The sequence below is a fragment of the Phoenix dactylifera genome, unplaced genomic scaffold (assembly GCF_009389715.1).
Source record: "Phoenix dactylifera cultivar Barhee BC4 unplaced genomic scaffold, palm_55x_up_171113_PBpolish2nd_filt_p 000171F, whole genome shotgun sequence".
Classification (NCBI taxonomy): Eukaryota; Viridiplantae; Streptophyta; class Magnoliopsida; order Arecales; family Arecaceae; genus Phoenix; species Phoenix dactylifera.
This window is the reverse complement of record NW_024067709.1, coordinates 23,363-47,121: the sequence shown is the minus strand read 5'-3', so window position 1 is coordinate 47,121 and position 23,759 is coordinate 23,363. Positions and strand designations below refer to the sequence as shown.

The 23,759-nt window shown below is 43.0% G+C and overlaps 3 protein-coding genes across 3 annotated transcripts; all 3 read left to right on the top strand.

Moving 5' to 3' along the window:
- The first annotated feature begins 9,430 nt into the window (after positions 1-9,430).
- LOC120105022 (NDR1/HIN1-like protein 1) lies at positions 9,431-10,614 on the top strand. Its single transcript, XM_039117070.1, has one exon. The coding sequence runs from the start codon at positions 9,575-9,577 to the stop codon at positions 10,190-10,192; it is 618 nt and encodes a 205-aa protein (XP_038972998.1). The 5' UTR covers positions 9,431-9,574; the 3' UTR covers positions 10,193-10,614.
- Positions 10,615-13,064: 2,450 nt separating this feature from the next.
- LOC120105021 lies at positions 13,065-14,127 on the top strand. The gene is made up of 2 exons (XM_039117068.1): positions 13,065-13,429; positions 13,690-14,127. Exons 1-2 carry the CDS (start codon positions 13,071-13,073, stop codon positions 13,700-13,702), a joined length of 372 nt encoding a protein of 123 aa, XP_038972996.1. The 5' UTR covers positions 13,065-13,070; the 3' UTR covers positions 13,703-14,127.
- LOC120105018 (2-keto-3-deoxy-L-rhamnonate aldolase-like) lies at positions 13,825-14,139 on the top strand. Its single transcript, XM_039117066.1, has one exon. It carries the CDS (start codon positions 13,825-13,827, stop codon positions 14,137-14,139), a length of 315 nt encoding a protein of 104 aa, XP_038972994.1.
- Positions 14,140-23,759: the final 9,620 nt, after the last annotated feature.

The window sequence follows — 23,759 nt, the reverse complement described above, 5'->3', positions numbered from 1 at the left end:
TCCAAACTCTGGAAGACATGCTGAGGGCTTGCACTGTGGACCTAGGTGGAAACTGGGATAGTCACATACCACTGGTGGAATTTGCTTATAACAATAGCTACCATTCCAGTATCCAGATGGCCCCATACGAAGCTCTCTATGGGAGAAGATGCCGATCCCCCTTACACTGGGATGACGTCGGGGAGCGGAAAATGCTAGGACCCGAACTGGTCCAGCACACCAGAGACAAGGTACTACTAATTAAGCAAAGGCTTCAGGCTGCCCAGGATAGACAGAAAAGATGGGCTGACAGAGGAAGAAGGGCCTCGGAATTTTTGGAGGGGAACTTTGTCTTCCTAAAAATTTCACCATCAAAGGGTATTACCCGATTCGGAAGACACGGCAAATTAAGTCCTCGCTACATTGGCCCATTTGAGGTTCTTGCTAGAATAGGCAAAGTTGCCTACAAATTGGCCCTACCTTCAGAGCTATCAGGCGTACACAACGTCTTTCACGTCTCCTTGTTACGGAGGTACGTCCCGGATCCCAGCCATGTGGTACCACATGAACCTCTGCAATTAAATAAAGATTTAACCTATGAGGAGGCTCCCCTGTGCATCATAGACAGAAAAGAGCAAATCCTCCGAAGGCGCACCATTCCCTACGTTAAAGTCCAGTGGACCAACCACACTGAAAGGGAAGCTACCTGGGAATTGGAGGAAGAGATGCGACAACGCTACCCTCAGCTCTTCGAGAACCAAGGTATGTTTAATTTCGAGGACGAAATTTATTTAAGGGGGGAAGAATGTAATGTCCGGGCCCACAACCTACTAGGCCCAATAGAAAAATAGGCCCAGTTAAGGGTTGGGCCCAAATTTTACTGTAGCCAGTATAATGATTATTATAAAAAAAAAAAAACGAAGGGATAAGACCGACAGGGAAGGGTGACCCCCACCCCTGCTGGCAGTCGATGCCGGCGCACCGGAGACAGAGGGGGCGGCGGCCATTCCCGGAGAGGGGAGGCATGGAGCGGATGGGACCTCTCAGAGAGGGGGTCTCATCTTCTAAACCACTATTTAAGTCCCTGCCGGCAACCCTAAGTCGGAGGCCCCCAAGAACACTGAAAGAGAGAGAGCCGAAGCCCTGGAGCCTAAGGCGGAAGAGCCCTGAAGCTCCAAGAGGAAGGAGGGACTACGAGGGGGAGGAACGGCCCAACGGTAACCAGCAAAAATCCAGGTAAGTGGCCCTTAGGTTAAATAATAAAGTTTTAGGGAGTGGAGATACCCCTCTGTAGGGTATTCTCCCCTCTGTTTCACTGATGAAACAGAGGGGAGGAGACTGGCACAGAGAGGAAGGAGACCGGCACGGGAGAGAAGAACAGGAGGAGGGCCGTGGGCCGGACCCACAGGCTGCGGGCCGGACCAACAGGCCGCGGGCCGGCCTGAGAACGGCCCAAGCCGAGCCCACGCCACTCGGGCCGAGCCCAGCCGGACTCGGCCTGCGGGTGACAGGCCCCGGCCGTGGCTGCCCTAGGGCTGAGGGGCAGCCAAGGGCCGCCGGGTCTGCCGTGCCGGCGACCAACGCGGCCTCAAGGCCGCCAGCCTCAGCCGAGCCCCACCTCTCCGCCGGCCGAGAGGTGGTGGCGAGACTCCCACAAAAAAAAAAAAGAAAAAAAAAAAAGAGAAGAAAACGGAAGAGGAAGAAGAACAAGGAAAAGAAAAAAAAAAAAAAAAAAAAGAAGAAGAGGGGGATACTTACCGCGGACCACGGCCTTACCTCGCCGTGGTCGGAGCCGGAGAAGTTCTCCCGAAGGAGATCGGCCTCGATCCCACCTCCCGGCTCTTCTCCTCTCCTCCGGCACCACTTCGAAGGAGAGGGAAAGGGCCGGCCTCCCACCGTCGCCGCCCCGAAGGGGAAACACCACTCCGGGCTGGTAGATCTGGCCGGGGAGGGTTCGGTGAAGGTCGGAAGGAGGAGGAGGCGGTAGATCCGGCCGGCGGAGAAGAAGAAGGCCACAGATCTGGCCGGAGGAGAAGAAGGGGAGCCGGAGAAGAGGGCCGGAAGCATGGGCTTCGGTAGAGACAAAGAAGGTGAAGAGGCGGAAGCCTCTGGAAGGGGGGAGAAAGAACCCGATAACGGGTTCGCGGGTCGGATCCGAATCCGAACCCGCAACCCGTTAAGCCCAAAGAAAAAGAAAAAAAAAAAGAAAAAGAAAAAGAAAAAAAAAAGGGGGAAAGGGTTTAGCCAAATTTGACTAAACCCGAGCCCAATCAAATTTGGGCTAAGTCTGGACAAGCCAGACTATAAATTTAACCAAAATTAAACCCAAATTAAACTTGGGATTAAGCCTAATGACCAATTAGAAGGCCAATTAAACCATATGGACCCAATCAAGGCTCCAATATGAACACATTAGACTTGGGCTAAATTTCGGGTAGAATCCAAACAAGTAAAAGGAAATAATATGCTCATTATAATGTGATTTTAGGTGATTCAGGATCCGTCACCAGGACGTAAGAAACTTGGGAGAAAACGAATCACTGTAAGTAACCTGTCCTAATCCTGTTATGGATCATGTCATGTTATTAATATTTTCCTAAGCATTTATTTTAAGTATATATGTTTCATGCATGATATGTTACAATGCATAAGTAACTTGCATGATCCCAGAAGCTATGGCTATGTATGCAACATGAGGATGCTGATATTTTAATCATGCATGCAAGTTAGTATAATGAAATACTATCTAGCCAAGAGGCACTATAATGGGCTCAAAGATGCTACTGAGAATGACTGAGCTGCCAGTGGCTGAATAGTAACTGAGCTGCCCCGCCAGTGGCTGAATAGTAACTGAGCTGCCCCGCCAGTGGCTGAATAGTAACTGAGCCTGCCCCGCCAGTGGCTGAGTTGGAATTGGGCCTGCCCCGCCAGTGGCTGAATAGTAACTGAGCTTGCCCCGCCAGTGGCTGAATAGTAACTGAGCCTGCCCCGCCAGTGGCTGAATAGTAACTGAGCTGGCCCCGCCAGTGGTCGAGTCTGACTTCGCAGTAGCATCCGAGAGAAAAAGGACCACGGCATGCCGGGGGCACGGTTTCATATGCATATATTATGAAAATTTTGTGATTTGCACTACTGCTTTGTTTAAATTGCATACTTATTATGCCATGATGATTATTAGATAAACATGCATGTCAGCTTCTCAAAACCCTGATTTACATGTTTAGTCTACTGGTTGATCCGGTAGGATTATGCAGGATTACTTACTGAGCCGTGTAGCTCACATCTGTTTATGTTTCGTTTTCTTTCAGATCCTCACCAGTGATCGCCATCAGATATGTTTTTATTTTGTTACAGAGCTTCGTATTTTTGGAAGAAGCTTATATACTTTTGTACATTTGAATAGTATAGAAGTTCTGTATTTTTGGTTTCAACCAGTTGAAGGTTGTACTGCAAAACTTTTAATATATATATAAGGATGAATCCTTTTGGCTACCTGCTACCCCTGTATGAGGCTGCGTGCTACTGTGGGCGATAGTCGGCAATAGCACGGCCGTGTCACGGATCCGGGTCCGGGGCGTGACAAATTTTCTATAGTCTCTAAATATAATTAAGGGTTTGAGGGGTCATGAGATCGACTAGCCATGGGTTTGACATTGCAATATTTTTTTCCAACAGTCAATGGAGGATAAAAGAAGGTGTAGGAATTGAACTACAAGAACAATTGCTATGCATGAAGGGGACTTCTTTGTCTACTCTATCTACTAAGGATTAGCATGATTCTAAGTCTTATGTATAGAGAGCTTGTTTCGTTGTGACTATAGCACACCCATCCGCTAAGATGGAATGGGTAGATTAGAGACCCATGTTGACTTTAGGATCCTACACTCGTTCATTAATGTTGACCTTCTAGGATCTCTCTTGGGTTCTCATTGAACTTGAGCTCAATCCATTTGAGAAGGTGAATCAGACCCTTGTATAGGGATTGGTTGATGTGGGCGTAAAATAAGTAGATCGAGCTGGTATTTAAACTAGGATAGACTCACCTCGCACTAGGGTTTGCTAGATTATCCGGCTACTAAGTGTAACCCTAGGTGGTTGACTCATTCTAGAAGCTCTAGGTGCGACTAGCTAGGCCTAGGGTTTCTTAGGTGGCTGCTAGGATTAGGGGTTTTTTCCTAGGGGATATGTGACACATGCCTAGGGTTTCCTTGCATGGTGGCACATGTAGCCTGGAGTTTCTACTCTAAGGCGGTGGCTTTTCATATTATAAATAGAGGAGGGGGTGTAGGGTTAAGAAATGATCACATAGGTTACAAGAATATATAAGTCTCATGGTTACGAGGTGTCCGGCAATGTTAACTAAGTGTGCTTCCCAAATAAAACACAGATAAAAAAGAGAGAAATTGAGATGCGAGGAGACATCCAAGTAATTCTTGCAGAGCCAGCCTAGTGCAAGTATTCTGTAGTGCCTAGAGATTCCTTTACTCTAGGTGTTGTTTTATCATATTTGCATGTATACACCTATCCTTCTTCCATGTAACCTATAATTTCGTAGTGATTTATTAAAAAAAAGAGTGATCCTGCTTCATGCTATTTATAGTATTCTACTACTTTGTAGGATGGCACCAATGTCCTTCACTAATACTCAGACCATGCCTCTTTTTTTCGCTTACTTTCAATGACAAGAAATTGAATAAAAAAAATTTAAATTGGGGAAATGGTATCCTTTGAAAGAAACATTGGATGTTGTGGTAACCAACACTTAGAAATCATGATTTCATGATCTTCTTTGGCTATCCAATTTTCACATTCAATTCGCTAGTAAAATATCATCAACTTATCTATATTTCTGTTAAGATTCATTGCCAAGTCCTAGTCCTATTAGAGTTTCTGTTTAGTTGGTCATTAATTTTAATGACTCTAGGATTCTATTACTAGTTTTATTCTATTTAGTTATTCCTCCTAGAATAGTTATCTTTATCCTTTAGTGGTTATCAAGTTCTCTCTTTTAGTGGACATTGATTTTTGAATTTGGATAGGAATCAAACATTCCATCCATATGATGCTCTATTTAAAGAAATCTTTGGTGTCTATTTTAGTGTGTAGCATGAGAAAAGAGAGAGAGAGAGAGAGAGAGAGAGAGAGAGAGAGAGAGAGAGAGAGAGTTGTGCTTCTTGGTAAGACGTGAGAGGGAGCCTTTTTGTGTGGCTCTATTTTTAATAAAATATTTTTTCTCTTTTCTAATTATTTTCTTTCAACGTCTCTTTTTTATTTTTCGTTTGGTGTTTTTCTAGATCTTGAGTGGGCACAATCGATCTACTTCGCATTGTGTGCCATTCTACATGGTATTAGGGCCATAGGCTTGGAGATTTGTTATTTGTGTTTTCGTAGCTCGGTGTGGTTGAAGAGCTTCTAATTTGTTGTGTGGCAGTGCAAACATTTGGACTCTTGTTTGGTGATTCAAAAGGGTGAATCATCATAGCTGATGTTATTATCTTTTCTCTCAATGGGTTTAATATACCTGATCTCACCAATATTAATATGGCTGCTTTTGCTACTACTGCTTCCCTCTATAAGTTGAACAACAGCTATTATCCAATTGCGAATGCTATTGTCAAGTCTTATTTGAAAATTCAAGACTTACGAGATATCTTGGATAAGTCAAAAGAATGACAACCGATAGATACTCTCAACAATAAGGTTGCGAGAGAAAAGTGGAATCTGAAATCTAGAAAAGTGATATGAATTATTCAAGTTTCAGTTGATAAAAAAAAATATCTCAATATCCAGGATATACAATAGCCAAAGAAAGAGTGGGATATTCCTGCGATTGTCCATTCAAGTTTTAGCAAGGTGGACATCTAAACAAAAATTGCTTGAAGAGTGAATTTTGGTATAGGCTTTCCTAAAAATTTGGAAGAAGATCAGAATTGGTTTAAAGATGAAGATTTGAATCAGAGGGAGCTTGATCAGTTCAAGACTGGATTAGGCCTGTTAACGAGCTTAGGCTTGGGCTCGGCTCGTTTCACAGATTCTCAGGCTTGTGCTCGGGCTCGGGCTTGGTACCGAGCTTTGTATTGGGCTCGAGCTCGGGCTTGCTTGGCAAAGCAAAGGCTCGGGCTTGAGCTCGGCTCGTTAAAGAAGTTCACACAAAATGCACATCCATATATAGAATGCAGTAAACTATGAAGAAGAAGAAGATGGAGAAGACAAGGAACCACGTTCAACGAAACTCCATATATAACTTAAAAAAAAAGAAAAAAAGAAAGGAAACCTAGTTTTGGGAGAAGAGATGAACCTCGGGGCAGCGGATCGAGCTCCTCTTCTTCAGGCTCACACCACTGTCCCTGTAGGAGAAGAAGTCCAAGATTTAATCTAGCGATGTTGAAACCCTCTAAAACTGGAAGAAATAGAGAAGAAGAGGTTATGGGGTCATTAACTGAGAGGGATCAGTTCAGATAAGATGGGGACGAAGAGGAACAAGACAGGAATGGCTTAAATAGGGAGCGATGGAGATCATTGTGGCGTAAATGCAGCAGATCGGAGAAGATAGGATAGAGGAGGAGAGAAATTGCAGCAGATAGGGTTGGTGGAGAGAAGGATTAATGCAAGGAAGAGGGCGTCGTGGCTCGAGGACAGGGTTGCAGGAGAGACAGAGGGCGATTTCTGTCTTTTCTCCCAGATCGGGCCGCCGACACCACCTTCTCCCCACCCTAACGCAGAGCAGGACAACGTCGATCGCAAGAGCGACCTTCATCCAGATCCGTATCCGCCCCTTGTTAGTGTCGAACATGTAGTTGGCGGAGGGGAGAGGAGAGGAGAGGAGGGCCTTGGGTTGGAGAGAAGGAGAGGAGAGGAGGGCCTTCACAGCAGAGTACCAGCCGCTGGAGCTTTTAAAGCCTAGGCTGGGGATGATGGTTAGGATTTTGGAGCATGGGCGCGATCTCGACTGTCGGATCCTGAAGCTGCCCCTTGGTCGTCGGTGAGCATTGTTAAGTCATGAGCTCAGTTTAGGCTTGTGAGTTGCTCGAGCTTGAGCTCGGGCTCAGGTTCGGATTTAAACGGGCCTCATTTTGGGGTTGGGCTCGAGCCCGTTTGACTAACGACTCGAGCTCGAGTTGAGCCCGAGCCAAGTCCGAGCAACTCGGCTCGTTAACAGGCCTAGACTGGATCAAGTTTGGAAGACTTAGAGCATAGCAAAATTGATCAGTTTAAAAATCAACATTGGAGCATAAGGAACTTGTTCAAATGGATGCGGTATCAAGTTTAGAAGATATTTGTTTGAAAGATTTGCAGGAGGATTTCATGGGAGGTGTAGAGATTATAGTTTCCTTCCATGAAACTATCTTTGAGAAATCTTACGGGTCACCATTGGGTCGAGATTGCCCCCGGGCACATCATCCCCTGCTTGCGATGATGGCGTCCGGTGCTCGACAGGTATGTGGATGTTGATTTATTGGAGTCGTGGCTCGAAGCCCACTGATTGGATACTAGAGCATCCTATTTCAATGGTTTTTGTGCTACAATGGAGAATTGACTACACAGAGAGGAAGCTATTGGTGCTGATGGTGCTCTTAGTACTGGCATCGTTGTTGTCCGTGTCCTCAAGAGGCTTCTCCAATTTGCATAGATCGAGGGTGTTTTCATGTCATCTCGTAGTTCCCTCAGGGTCCTCCGGAACTTCATCATGGCTACTTTTGAGTGTCTCATGAAGACATATGGATTCGTGATACAGGACGCCACGGAGCATGTTATTAAGCCCATCATTTGTGAGCAATACCTCGATGAAAAGGCCACCTTCAACCTCAACCCATCTAGCTGTTTTGTTATTCGAGGGTCTAATGGGGAAGCAAAGCTTATGGCCACACTGATTATTGTTGATTGTTATGGTGGCTGAGGAGCCAATGGTGATGGTGCTTTCTCTAACAAGGGTCCACCACCGCAACAGCTGGCGCTCTAGCAAGCATCAATTGCAGCAAGCAACTTGATGTTCGCGGGCGTAACTAGATGTTCTATGAGAATCTCGATATAGTAATCATGGAGCTTGTGCTGAAGAGAAGTTTAGAGAACATCAAATGTCTTCGACATATGCATCGAAGAGTACGAGCCGATGAAAGAATTATTTTTTGAGCTAATAAAAAAGTTTTGCTATTCAATTATTAGTTTGATAAAATATTACATATTATTGTTACTGTGACGATATTGGCAATAGTTGCTATGGCATGGCTGCTGTGGTGTTTCATGACATTGACAAGTTCAATGTTGCTAGCATAGACTTCGCAATAAAGAAGAGTGTTGAGATTTATTGTCAACTCCTAATCCTATTAGAATTTATCATCAAGCCTTATTTTTTAATGGATATTGGTTTTTGAATTTGGATAGGAATCAAGTATCCTACCCGTATGATCTCTATTTAAAAGAACTTTTGAGGTCTCCTTAAGTTTGTGGCGTGAGAAAATAAGGAAAAAGAGAGTGTGAGTTGTCCTTACTGATAAGACGTGAAAGAGAGCGTGGCTCAATTTTTAATAAATATTTTCTCTTTCTTAATTATTTTTTCTTCCAACATCTTTTTTCTATTTTTTGTTTGGTATTTGCTCCGGGTTGGCAGCTTGATCTACTCCACCTAACATGCCATTCTATATCTCCATCTTTTATGTTAAAAAAAATCTTATGTTTAAAAGGAATTTATTTTTTCTAAAAATTTGAAAAATTTATAAATTTATAAAAGATGAACTTAAACGAGTAACACCAAAACGAGTTATGCTTATGATTTTCCCACATTTCTTGAGGCCAATATAATAGAGCTTAGAAAAAAAAATGTAAGCCGGCCATGTAGTGTGGTCATTGTATATGTTTTCGCATGGTTACTCAATTGACACGACAATTCTGTTCTCTCTTCCATAAAAAAAAAAGTCGGTCGGCAATTCTGTTCTCTCTTCCGTCATTTCCCTTTTTCTTTTTTATGAAAAGTGGGCCCCACTCATTAGTGGTATCTCTGGCTTCAACCGCTCAAATTCCACAGCCACCACCGGTCTCTTTTTTTTTTTCCGCTAAGCACCGGTCTCTTCTCTAGAGTCCTTTTCTTTTCTTTTCCCCATAATTTCGTCTTCACATCAAGAAAATCTAATTTTCTATATTTTAATGACCCAAACATGATATGTTCGAGTGTTTCTAACGTGACATAAAGTGTGCAGCATTTTAAAAAAAAAAAAATTAGTGCGGAGAGATCTAGGTCGTCCAATTAATCGTTGGTCCATCTCCACCATTCCAACATATCCACCGTGATTTCAGTGGGTCTAACGGATCGACGACCAGTGCCTTAGTCGGTGTAGCCCATCATAACACGTCTCTTTCGCGATTTCACGGTCGTGGATTGCGACTCGCCACCAATTCCCGTGCCTATCTTCATTTCCCCTCTTCAAAATACCCTTCGCTGCTGCTAGCAAAACTACTAACTCATCCTCCACCCTGCCATCTTCCAAGGTCTCAATTTTCTTGGTTTGAGTCACCACCATCGCCTTCTCCTCCCTTCCTCTCTTACCTCTCTAATTCCCATCTCAATTCCAATCCGGAGTAGATAGGATAAGTAGATAAGATGTCAGGCAAGGACTGCGGCAACCACGGCGGGTACTGGCCATGTAAGCGGCACAAGGTGTTCCGCCGCCTGTTTGCCTGCTTCCTGTGCCTCATCATCGTGGTGCTCTTCGCGATCCTGGTCATCTGGCTGGTCCTCCGTCCGTCGAAGCCCAGGTTCAACCTCCAGGACGCCACCGTCACCAACTTCAACCTCGCGGCTCCCAATTTACTCTCCTTCACCGTCCAGATCACCATCGGCTCCCGCAACCCCAACGACCGCATCGGCATCTACTATGACCGCCTCGACGTCTACGCCGACTACAAGGGCCAGCAGATCACCGCCGCCACCGCCCTTCCCACCGGCTACCAGGGCCACGACGACTTCAGCGTCTGGTCCCCCTACCTCTACGGCAACAACGTCCCCCTCGCCCAGTACCTCGCCGTCGCCGTCGACCAGGACGAGTCCGCCGGATTCATACTCATCTATTTCAAGATCGACGGCAGGCTCCGGTGGAAGGTCGGCACCTGGATCTCCGGCAACTACCACATCGACGTCAACTGCCCCGCCTTCTTCACCGTCAACTCCACCAAGGAATTCCAGTTCCAGAAGACCACCTCCTGCAGCGTCGACGTCTGACGGCGACGGTCACCTTCTTGTCTCCACCTCCTCTTCATATCTCCTCCAGCGATCGCATCCAAATTAGTCAGTGTCCTTGACGTCGGTCTGGTGTAACCCGGGGTAAAAATTAAGCAATATAGCCATGCAAGTAAAAATTAATTAATATAGGGAGGGATAATAAATACATTCTAGCTACAAGGAATATATAGCGGGTACTGTTCGTATGTCTGACCACAGCCGTTGGGCGTATTGATGGATCGATCCAGGATGGAGCTAAGATGACATCATGATCTTCTTGTCCTGACGTCATGATCTTCTTGTCCTCTGCACTCGTGGTCTTTTTATTTATTGTAATTAATGGGATTTGATTTCAATACACCGTGATAGACCGTTGCTCCTTTTCTTCGGTAATAAAATTTATGAAATACTTTGATCGGTTACTTTGTTAGTAGATGAATGTTCTAACTTTTTATAAGTTACAATTTGAGGGCTAAAGTTTTTATTGGTGGGTACATGATAATTCAACCTTTGTATCTATTATTTAAATGAATAAAAAATATTATTTGTACATTACTATTATAATAGTTGTTATTAGTCATCGAAACAAATTAAAATACATGATACCAATATTGAAGATCTGTTGGATTTTTTTTTTTTGTCTCCTTCTAAAATTTTAGAGTGATTCAGTCTAAATTTATGTTTGAGTATTTATAAATACAAATTTAGTTTAGCCTGTAATATTATAATTTGTTAGTTGTAGTGATCTAACCTATAAAAATTTATAAAAATTTTAGTTTAAATATGAAAACAAGTGCTTGAGCCGATGAAAAATATCCACCAGTAAACTTTTGCCAAAAAATAGTCTACTTTTTGGTGATTCAACCGGTTTTGTTTATGTGAGATTACTATGAGCAGTTGATATATCGGGTGGGTGGGTGGGTGGGTGGGTGGGGGCAAAGGTGGCTCACCCACTCACCTATGAATAATTTAATGTTTTATGGGTTTGGGGGACTCACCAGGATATCTCTTGGTTTGTGTCTTGGTTTCTGTCTCTTTCGCTTGCACCTTCTGGTCAACAAATAAGAAGTTTGTGCGAGAGGGAGAGTAGGTAGGAGTCCCTAACATGAAATAGGGATTTCGTAGAATGACAGAATGCTCTTATTATTTCTGACTTCATGGGCAAATTAGCCTCTATCTTGCATCAAAAAAAAACAAAAAACAAACTAATTGATTCATACATACATACATACATACATGCATGCATGTATATATATATATATATAATATACTCTGCCTAATCGGAAATTACTTTTAAGATATTTTAGGCTAAACTAAATTCTATCATGCAAAGCTTAATAGAAAGAATTTTTTTAAAACATGAGCATTCAAGCAGTTATCATTGGTTGTTTTAAAAATATTTTTTTCATATTCCGATTTTCACATTAAAAACGCATATTGGACAGGGTGATGATGTCTTGTGTAATCTCTCTCTCTCTCTCTCTCTCTCTCTCTCTCTCTCTCTCTATATATATATATATATATATATATATAATATTTATATGCACCATATACTGTTAAGGATGCCGAACAACCAGAGTTATATATAATAGGAATGAAGGTTAAGCATAGATGGCTTACGCATGAGAGCAATGTCCTTTAGGTGCTCGAAAACTAAAATTAGGTCAATAGGCATATCTATTTAGTATAATTAATATACATGAGCAACACCCGTGTCTAATAGTGTACTGCCACTACAGGAAAAGTCGGTTTTACCGATACTTTTTTACCGACGCTTTTTACAAGCGTCGGCAATTTTCGGTCTATCATCTAAATGTGGCGACGCTTGTAAAAGAGGGCCCCCCTACGGGGGGACAAAACCGTGAGGGACACCTGTCCAGCTGCTCCGCGCCTGCAGGTGGGTCCGCCCCCGTGCGAGCTCCGCGCCCACGGCTCCCAAAGCGGACAATACCACATTCGCTCTGAGCTGAGCTGCTCCAGCACACTCTCATGTTGTGGGGGGGAGGGGGCCTTGAATTTAGTCCCACATCGGCTAGAGCGGAAAGGTTCCGTGCCTTATAATGAGGAGGGCGAAGCCTTTTCCTCACGAGGGCCCTTTTGTGGGACAAAACCGTGAGGGCAATCCCCCCGTCAGCGCTGGACGCGCGGGCCGGAAACGTCTCCCTCCGTCAGCGCTGGACGCGCGGACCGGAGCGCCCAAAGCGGACAATACCTCGTGGGGGACGCGGTCTCTTTCTGCTCGGCTCGGTTGGGACTAAGGCTGTTGCCGGGGTGAAAATCCCGCAACAGATGGCGCTAGAAGGAGGGCCAGCCTCCTCTCTCCATTGACTACCCTCCAGGACTGTGGGGGCCCGTTGGGGTAAAACCTGGCCGGAACCTTCCCGCTGGGGGGGCTATGTTGTGGGGGGGGAGGGGGCCTTGAATTTAGTCCCACATCGGCTAGAGCGGAAAGGTTCCGTGCCTTATAATGAGGAGGGCGAAGCTTTTTCCTCACGAGGGCCCTTTTGTGGGACAAAACCGTGAGGGCAATCCCCCCGTCAGCGCTGGACGCGCGGGCCGGAAACGTCTCCCTCCGTCAGCGCTGGACGCGCGGACCGGAGCGCCCAAAGCAGACAATACCTCGTGGGGGACGCGGTCTCTTTCTGCTCGGCTCGGTTGGGACTAAGGCAAAAAACGACGCTAATTCATGTCGGTGTAATCGTAGGCGTAAGACGACGCTAAAAAGCGTCGTCAATCCCTTGTCAGAAGCCACCCTCACAGCTGTCGTAAAATATTTCGGGATCGTAGGCCTAAGATGACGCTGAAAAGCGTCGTCAATCCCTTGTCAGAAGCCACCCTCACGCTGTCGTAAAATATTTCGGGATCGGACCGCATTCCCATGGGGCTCCTTTTCCTTGCCATGACCTTCTCCCCCCTCTCCACCCACCCCTTGAAAAACTACTCTCCATCGCCTCTTCTCCCCTCCACGGGCCGCTCAAAACCCCTCCCCCTCGCCGCCCTCCCGCTCCAGCCACGAGAAAGCCAGCTCCGCCCCGGCTCGGTCGCCGGATCCGGCAGCGGAAGTAGGGAGGGGAGGTGCGGAGGGTCTGGTGGCCGGATCCGGTGGTATTGGTTGCGGATCTGGCGGCGGACTCCTCTCGTTTGGTTGCGCATCTTTGTTCGGGTTCTTGTTGATGGGGAACTGCTGGAGCGCGAGGATCAAGGCGGAGAGCCCCTGCCACAGCGCTTCAGCTTCAGGTATGATGATGAACTGGTGAGGCTTTTTGGTTTTCGAGGCCTCTTGATGCTTGGCTATGGTTTTTTGGATGACTTTATCCATTTTTGGGGGGTCTTTAAGTTGAGATTGTTGCGCTTTGATCTGTTTAGAGAGTTATACTTCAATTTAAAAAGATTTGTTGCTTGCTATCAGTCAGCTAGTTTAATTAGAAAGTTTCATGATCATTTATTTTGCCTGCGTGCTTGAGTTGTTTGGGTCTTTCGATTTTCTTGGGCTATAGATTTGGGCGGTGATCTTGCGAAAGGTTGCTCTGACTTCTCGTAGCGAGGATGAGATCTTGCAATCTTCCAAGCTGAGGTGCTTCACCTTCAGTTCCACCATCCGGCCATCCGGCCCCCAGGGCCTCATGTTCCCCATGATCGAGTCCCCCGGCGCCACCGAGCTCGCCGTCTCATTCTGCTGTTTCCCGCCGCGCGGCGTCCGCGGGTCCGCCGACACAGTGGTGCGCGCCTCCGCCTACGGCATCGACGATGGCTACCTGGCGCGGGTTGACGAGGAGCTGCTGGTGATGTGCCAGGTGGAGACGGCGGCGGGGCTGGCGGAGATCGAGGCAATCGCCGGCGTCGAGGGGGTCGACGTGGTGCAGATGGATCTGGGCGCGAGCATGGGGCATCTGTGGGATCTGAGGGATGCGATGAAGGAGGCGGAGAGGAAATTGGGAGGAATCTGAGGGATTCAAAATATTTTTTAAAATATTTTTTTTTTAAAAAAATATTTATAACGATGCTTTAAAGCGTCGGCGAAAACTTTTTGCCGACACTTTTATTAGCGTAGGGAAATCCCTATTTTTACCGACGCTTTCTGTTAGCGTCGGAAAAAATCGGACCCACGCCCACCTGCCCGACGTCTGACCCACGCTTTGGGATGCGTGGGCTGGAAATTCGCTGACGCTTAAAAGCATCGGTAGAGACAAAAAAACCGTCGGGAGATATCCTTTCTTTTGTAGTGTGCAGTCTTGTGCGACAAATGCCCCACCGGGGTGCAAATTTGGGGAGGGGGCAGTGGGGGTTGTCGATGGAGACCGATATCCTGCAAATGTCATACAAAATCAACAAAATATAAATTTGAGATATAAAACATAAATTTAATAACTAATTAGGTATTAGGTTTAGTTTCAAAATTAGACTCGAAACTTTCCTGCGTCGTGTTTGGATTCTAAATTATAAAATGATCAAGTAGAGAGTATCTTGTTTCATCATATTTATATCCTGTTTTATGTGGTTATGGTTAGTACCTGCCACTGGAAAATTACTAATTTTATAATACATAAGTTGCAATTTATTATTTATATTAAGATTAACTATGGTAGGAATTTTTCTTTTTCACATCTTTTATTTGGTGGATGCTTAAGTAACAAAAGTAAAACTTGAATCAATTCATTTTTCGGAATATAATTTACTACAATTTTCCACAGTTCATAAGATGCTATATACTGAATAAATTTTAGGTACTTTTATAAGGCAAAGAAACCTAAATAATACCTTTCAGGTAGTTTTTTCGTATGAGATTCTAAACTGTAACAAATAGTATCAGAACGGATCCGGACCATGACCCCTACCACACGGGTCCATAAGGGCTAACCATCGGTTGATCGTGGTGCTTGAGATTAGATTTGAATGGATTTGTACCGTTAGCATTGCGAGAATGTTGGGGTTTAAACGAAGGAAGAATGTGAGGATATATGCAGGCATGTATTTAGTTCTATATCGATTATGTACTGGATAGATTTTAGGTACTTGTACCGATCAAAAAATTCTAAATAACATCTTTCTGCTAGTGAGATTCTAGATTATGGCATCTTAAAAAGTTAAGTACTTACGACCATGCCATAGGTTGGCTTAAACTTTTCATTTTTTAAGATACGAGCACAATAGCCCAAGTTTTGGTTTCCCATGGGCGTGCTTTAGAAAATCCGACATTTTCTCTCAACCATAGGGACTTCGAAGTACACCAGTAGCTGCATAGCTTTTGATAAAACGGAAGATCGTACATTTTAATATGAATATGTCCTATAAAATTAGAAAATAAAATATTACAAAGACCGCATGGTGCGGTGGGAGAGAATTCTTTGAAGTAAAGAATTCGTAGGATTACGCCAGCCAATTGCCACAGTAAGTTACCATAGTTGAATCCAAGATTTTGCTGGTGAGAGGGGCTTTGGTTGAGAGTGTGAGAGAGAGTATAGCATTCAGGCAAGAGGATATGCATCCAGTAGCACAGTTTCTAGCTAAACAAAACATAAGGTATAAACTAGGGAAGGGAAACGGAGAACAGAAGTATAAAACAAACTAGCGGTCTACGAAGTGGGCCACTAATATGACTTAATGGTCCACAAGGCAGCTAGATGTAGTGGGAGCATGAAGATGAAGGACACGTTAGAGTTAGGGTGGCAATAATTATGATCCAGCCGGTCAATTTGATCTGCGAATGATCCTCTTTAAAAAGCTTTGGGTATGATATAAACAGATTTAGGTCGTAAATGAGTCATCCTATCTAAACATGTTTATTAAATAAATTGGATTCAGGTTTAAATCTGTAACCCATTTAATCTATTTAATAATTTAGGTCGGATTATGACCCGACCTGTTTAATCTATTTGAAACTCGTTTAACCTATTTCTAAATTGGTTAACCTAACCCACTTAATCTATTTAATCTATTTAAATCTATTTAATCTATTAAAAATCCATCTAACTTATTTAACTTATTTAATAAATGGGTTATGTGGGTCGGGTCAGATTACCTATTTAATAAATAGGTTGCATTCAAATTTAAAATTTTGATATATTTAATAAATAGGTCAGTTTGGATTGATGAATATTTGATTTGACCTGCATCCAACCTGATCCGTATCTAATCTAACCCAATTGCCACCTCTATGTTGGAGTCATCTGCCATGTAAACAAATCATCCTCTCCAAATCAAAATATAAACAATCATTTGATATTCTGTTTCCATGGGTAGGTCACGTTGATTTTGTAACATCTATGCGCTGCGAGAGGGCCTGGAAAGAAATTTGTTATGGATAATTTAAGCGCATTGCTATTGACCAGCACTTTGGCCGGTCTGATGCACTTCACTGCTCCAAGAGGAAGGTACAATGGGAATTCATATATCCGTCCTTATACTTAAAATTGATTTCTTGTGAATGAAGACGAACATGTAAAAATTCTTGGTCATTTGCATGATAAATTTGAGACATATTTACATGATCAATTGTCACTCCGTAAGAATCTTTTGTATGATTGATGAGTTCCAGCATGCTTTGATTTGGCCAAAAATAGGGTGGCAGTTGGGTCTGTTCGGACAAGATACAGATCAGGTTAGATATAGAATAAATCAAAAATCCGTCCACCGAAACATAACCTATTTATTTAAATGGTCAAAAGTTAAGATCCAAATCTGACATTTTATTAAATAAGTAATCCAACCCGGTCTCCAGTGATCTGAAACAAGTCAAATGGGTTAAACGCTTGCCATCCCCAATCAAAATGGGTGTGTGATAAAAGAGGCCCATAAATAATGGACCACATAATATAGATTAGGCCTCACCAAATTAATCTCTCAAATCTCTCAACATCTTGCTGATGGCTGAATTTAAACTGAGGTCATTTAGTATAATAATAAAAAAAATTAATAGCTTGATCATCTCGTACTTGGGCTGGAAACGAACCCGTGCTGGCTTGAGACCCATCAAGTCCTCTCTGTTGAAGTCTATCTTCTACAAGGATTCGACCTTACATAGGTAGTTAAGGAAAGAGAGTTATTTCCTGAGATAGAGGCACCTTCAAGATGTTTATTGCACAAGACGCCGAGCAACAAGGAAGGTTGAGAAAAAGATACTGAGATCGAACCGAGAATTTTAAATCTATGCACGATCGCCAGCTTATGCTATCAGGCTCTTTGGGAAAGGTTGAAACTATGGAATTGTGTGAAGAGGTGGAGGAACGACTGGAATAGTTAAGGCTCAAGATCTCTTCTAGAGAGGTGGGTCAAAGATGGAAGTGTATTTTTTTTTTTTAATGTGAATGTGAGGTTCAACCACCCAGATTTATTGAAAGATCAAGGAAAGTTTACATGGGATTTTCATGAAGGTTTGGGTTGACCTGAGTCAACCCAGAGAAGAGGAAAAGGAAAAAATAATCTGGAGCGTCGTCTTTACAGGACGAAGACAAGAAACCTTGGGGTCTTTACCAGACGAAGGCAAGAAACCTTGGAACCTTAGCCTTCTACTTAAGCGCCTGAACAATATCTTGTATGCCCTGCTTGGCTTTGCCCTTGTTTTGGAAGAGCAAATTCACAGAGAGAGATTCAAAGCGGAGCAGTATTCAAGTCGTGGAAACAAGGTTGTCCCAAGCACGTTTGGATAGTTTATGAGAGATAGGGGTCTCACCTGTCATACCATACCAGATCGAATAGTACGAAGTGTATCATATTATATCAATTTGGTGCGAGTACATGGTACGGAGGGCATATTCGGTATGCCAAATAGGCTTCCATACTGATTGTACCGATATATGATAGGGTGGTGCGAATACAGGGCTCAGTACCAACATGGCATACCATGTGGCGCATGGGGCTTGGGGTATATTTAGTTTGTGAATTTTTATCTACCAAATTGCCACAGCATGTGGTCCGTGCCTTCAAATTGAGAGCAGCACATGGGGTAGCATTGCGGGCCTTGAATATTCTTTGCCATTAGTTTTTCTGCCGTTAAGGGCTCGTTTGGTTCGCGGGAAGCATTTTCCCTCCTAGGAATATGATTCCTGGGAAACAAATTCCTAGGAAAATGATGCCTAGGAAAGTACTTTTGGCATGTTTGGTTGACCATGGGAAAATGGCAAATTTCCAAAGTGCTTATGTTTGGTTGGCCATCCACTTTCTTAGGAAAGTTATGTATAATTCCTATTATGCCCTTAATAAAAATTAAGTTTTTAATGTCTCTTTAATGCTTCTTTAATGCTGAAGGGACTTTTTGGAAAAAAGTAAAAATGGAGTAATTCCTGCCTCATGGGAAAGTAACTTTCCCATGTTTCTCATGGGAAAGACTTTCCCATGAAGGGCTCGTTTGGTTCGCGGGAAAAGAAGGGGGGAAAGTGTGGTCAACGGGAAAGTAATGAGATGCCTCTTGTTTGGTTGGAGTTTTCAAAGGAGAGAGAAGGGAAAGTTGTATTCCCATGGGAATGTGATTCCCACATTTCATGGGAAAGTCTTTCCCATGAGAAACATGGGAAAGTTACTTTCCCATGAGGTGGGAATCACTCCATTTTTACTTTTTCCCAAAAAGTCCCTTCAGCATTAAAGAAGCATTAAAGAGGCATTAAAAACCTAATTTTTATTAAGGGCATAATAGGAATTATATATAACTTTCCTAGGAAAGTGGATGGCCAACCAAACATAAGCACCTTGTAAATTTGTCACTTTTCCATGGTCAACCAAACATGCCAAAAGTACTTTCCTAGGCATCCTCTTCCTAGGAATTTGTTTCCCAGGAATCATATTCCTAGGAAGGAAAATGCTTCCCGCGAACCAAACGAGCCCGAAATGTGGGAATCATATTCCCATGGGAATTCAACTTTCCCTTCTCTCTCCTTTGAAAACTCCAACCAAACAAGAGGCATCTCATTACTTTCCCGTTGACCACACTTTCCCCCCTTCTTTTCCCGCGAACCAAACGAGCCCTAAGAGTTTTGTTGTGAAAGAGAAGCCAATTGAAGATCCTTACTTTCTGTGGTGCCGGTGTTCGCCAGTTTGCCTTTGCAAAAGCTGACCAAATGCCTCCAATCCACAGAAATGTGCAGCATTCTTTGACAGTGAAGTCTCCTCTAAGATTCCATTTCCATATTACTGAATCTGATAAGTTTGTGAGGTTGATATTTTCCATAGATCGAGTTGTTGAAGGGATGGTAGGTTACTTCCATGTTTGAGATGATGTCTTCTCTGAAAAGGGTTGTGGTTTCAGTTATCCTTCTGAACTCATGAACTGAAATGTTTGGCAACGAGGTATGTGGAAAGCACGGGTAAGAATACTTGAGACGTTCAGATCTTGTCCACTAGGCGTGCCATAGCGAAACTTGTTTTCCGTTTCAAAGTTCAAACATGATGCTTTGGTGAAAGAAGTAGTCCACTTTCACAACATTCTTCCAAGCTGTGGATGCGTATGTATTTTAACCGCCTCGCCTCCGTTTGGCTTAGGAGTCTATTGCTACATTGCAGGTTTGGATGAGAATTTTCCAAGACTTATTATGCTCTTGAAAAAATCTCCACCAGCATTTTTTAAGCAGGCATCTGTTAAAAACTTGAGATTTATAACTACCAACCCACCAAGAGTTTGGGTCTGCAACTCTGTTCCCAGTTGGCGAGGCAATGTATATCTTTGCAAAGTTTGTCCTATCACGCCCCACATCTAATACTCGGGTCCCGAATGTAATATGGCCGCACACTTTTTAGGGCAGAGCTCTATAGAATATGCTAGGCTTGAAAAATTTATTACAAACTCAATATTCGTGAACAATAATGATCTCAATTTATAACGAGTAATAAAACTGATTCAATTATAGAATTTAATCATGCAACCAGTATCAGTGATGCTCTATCTATTTATCCCTTCTACCTATGATCTCAACCGTAGACAAGTACAATGCAATCTGCAACTGAAAAAGAGAAAGAGGAAGAGGGTTGCGAGCTTTACAAGCCAGTAAGAATTCCAGGCCGCTACACCATAAGTAATAAAAAAATAACCAATTAGTAATATAAAATGAATATCATATCAATACTTAAAAAGCTTATACAAATAACATGCACTTAAGTTCTCATTATCATCTTTTCAAAGAAGCATATATATATATAATATATACATACATACATACATACACACACACATATATACATATATATATATATACACACATATATACGTATATACATACATAATAAATATATATCTCATATGTAACCAATTGTTCAACAACAATTTCTTACGTCATTTTATCAGTTTCTCATTAACTTGATTTTCATATTTCCCATTAATGAATTTCCGGCTTTGGATTAAGTAAGATTATGACTACGTCTTGAACCTGACTATTGTCAGCTACCATTGGATCCATCCACAATTGATAACCTCCTGATCTATTATCTTTTTCCTTGATTAGATATTTATTTCTTGATTGGATGAATTAGCAGCATTCGACAATCTGAGTCAGTCTGCTCTAGCCAATCAAGCCAGTCAAATCATAAAACACGAATCAGACTATGGTTCAGGTAACATAATAAGGATTCACGATGATAGAGTTCAGCGATGCTCGACAATAGTCGGGGTAAGTAAGGCTAGTGCAATAGGTGGTTGCAGTGACATTGGTCTTGAAATCTCTACTAGGGTCGATCCGGATCTACAATGAAAATATTTGGGACCCTCCTACTAGGTCCATTGAATCATGTGAAGAGAGAGAAAAAAAGAAAGAGAAATCAATACAGAGGGGAGATAGAAAGGAAGAGAGAGGAGAGAGAAAAAGAGAGGCTCTCTTCTTTCCCAAAACAAGGGAGAGCCGATCTCTCCCTCTTCTTCTTGGATCATAGGGTGGCACGAGGGTGGCATGGCTAAGGCAGCCGACTACAGTGGCAGCGGCCTAGGGCGATCTCCCCGCCAAGGCATTGCAGGCGATGGTTGTCAGGCGGCATAAGGAAGAAGGGAGGAATGGATCTTGGTCGATTCTACAAATCAACAGCCACACTTTTCCAAGGGTCCTAGACGGCGGCAAAATCCAGCCAAATTCGGTGACATAACTCGAAAGAAAAGAGAGCCGAAATAGATCAAACATGGGATCTTTTTCCCCAATCAATTTTTGGCCGATTTCTCGGCTGGCAACCATGATTTTGGCTTGTGGGAAGAAGGGCAAGAAAAGGAGAAGAAGTCTAGGGTGATACCTCGACCCCAGTGGCGTTCGGTGTTCCCGATTCTGGCGAACACAATAATGGAAAACCACGAGCTCAACAGGAAGAAGAAGAAGAAGAAGAACGAGAGAGAGAAGGAAGATCGCTCAAGTTGGAGGTTTTGTGGAGAGAGAGAGCTCTCCCTTTATATGGGAGTCCTAGGACTCCTATAGTCCTAGCGGCCCTAAGACTCTGACTCCTAGTCAAAAATGCCTAAGGAGAAGAAAGACTCCAACCAGAGTCTCTTCTCCCATGCCTCGTGCCACAAGACAAGGTTTGCCTTGGGCTAAGCGTGGGATCGACTTGGGCCTGGCCTCTTCGGGAAAAGAGAAAAGAGAGAGAGAGAATTGTCCTTGGTGAGATGTGAGAGAAAAACTTTTTGTATGGCTCCATTTTTTATAAAATATTTTTTCTCTTTTCTAATTATTTTTCTTCCAACGTGTCTTTTTTATTTTTCGTTTGGTGTGTTTCTAGATCTTGGGTCGGCACAATCAATCTACTTCGCATTATGTGCCATTCTACATTGTATTAGAGCTATAGGCTTGGAGATCTCTTATTTGTATGTTCGTAGCTTAGTGTAATTGAAGAGCTTTTGTTGCTCAAGGTGACAACCCAAGAGGGTGGTGAATTAGGTTTTTTAAAAAGTATGATCCCAAATTAACTTACAGATAAGTGTACAATTTAACCTATGCGAAAGGTGTAAATGCAGTGGAAGCGGATATAAATAAGCTCTAGGCAATCATAAGTAAATCAGTAAGAAATTAAGCTAGAACAACTACACAATGCAAGGAGTGAAGTAAAGTATGATGCACAAAGGAATATAGTCCAAACACAAGCAAGTATAGTGGTTCGGTGCACTCCAAAGCATCTATGTCCACTCCCCAAGCATCTCTTTGGAAATCTACTATAATCCCGCGGATTATAGTTGGATTGTTTTACCGGGCTCACAATCCAAAAATCTATACAATTGGTTTTTCGGACTCGCTAACAAAATCCTCAACTCAGTTGGTTTTAAGGCTCACCAACAAAATCTTACAAAGAGAATAAGTAATTCAGAATTTAAAACTCCTTAAATGTGCAAACAAAACAATTATGCACTAAAAGGAAGAAAAAGGATGATTTTGCTTGAAGGCGCTTTGCTTTTATTTCTTGCTAAGATTGTTTCACTCTTTAATGGATTGGTTGAGCTCTTAAAAGTACTTGGGATTTCTGCTCAACACTCTTCTTTTGGATTTGAACTGAAGCAATAATTGAACTCTCTTGGTTTTGGCTCTTTCTCTTGAATGCACACCTAATTTCTCACCAAGATTATTTTCCTGATGAATAGTAGCTGTTAAATACTTCTCCAACCTCCAAATAGTAGTTACTAACCATTGAATTGAAGAAACTAGTCATTTATAGCCATTGGAGCCTTCAAAAGTACTTCTGCAGAACTAATCGTTAGGCTGTCAGTCGAGCTAGGTCGACTCGAGCAGATCTGGAGTCGACTCGAGCGGATCTGAGATCGGCTCGAATTCTAGTGGAGTCGGCTCTAGTAGAAGTTCCAGAAGAGCAAGTTTCTGTTAATACTAGTGTATCGACTCGAACTCTGATGGGGTCGACTCGAGTTCTAGGTGCAGAAAAACAAGCTTCTATCAAGTCTGGTGGGGTCGACCCGAACTCTGTGCCAAATGTTCAGGGCGTATCGGGGTCCGTCCAAAACTTGTGCAAATGTGCCAAAGCGTGCCAGAGTCGGCTCCAAACTTTCTGGATTGACTCTAATACTGATTCTCTGCATCTTTAAGTTATATTTGCACATAAAACTTAACTTCTTAGGGCTCGTTTGGTTTGCGGAAAAAGAAGGGGGGAAAGTGGGGTCAACGGAAAAGTAATGGGATGCCTCTTGTTTGGTTAGAGTTTTCAAAGGAGAGAGATAGAAAAATTATATTTCCATAGGAATATGATTTTCACATTTCATGGGAAAGTCGTTCCCATAAGAAACATGGAAAAGTTACTTTCCCATGAGGCGGAAATTACTCCATTTTTACTTTTTTCCAAAAAGATCCTTCAACATTAAAGAAGCATTAAAGAGGCATTAAAGACCTAATTTTTATTAAGGGCATAATATGAATTATACATAACTTTTTCAGGAAAGTGGATGGCCAACCAAACATAAGCACTTTGAAAATTTGTCACTTTCTTATGGTCAACCAAACATGCCAAAAGTATTTTCCTAAGCATCCTCTTTCTAGAAATTTATTTTTCAGGAATCATATTCCTAGAAGGAAAAATGCTTTCCGCGAACCAAACGAGCTCTTAAAGTAGAAACATTGCAAGTCATTTCCTTTCATTTAGGATGCTTGGCATGTGAAAGTTTCATCTC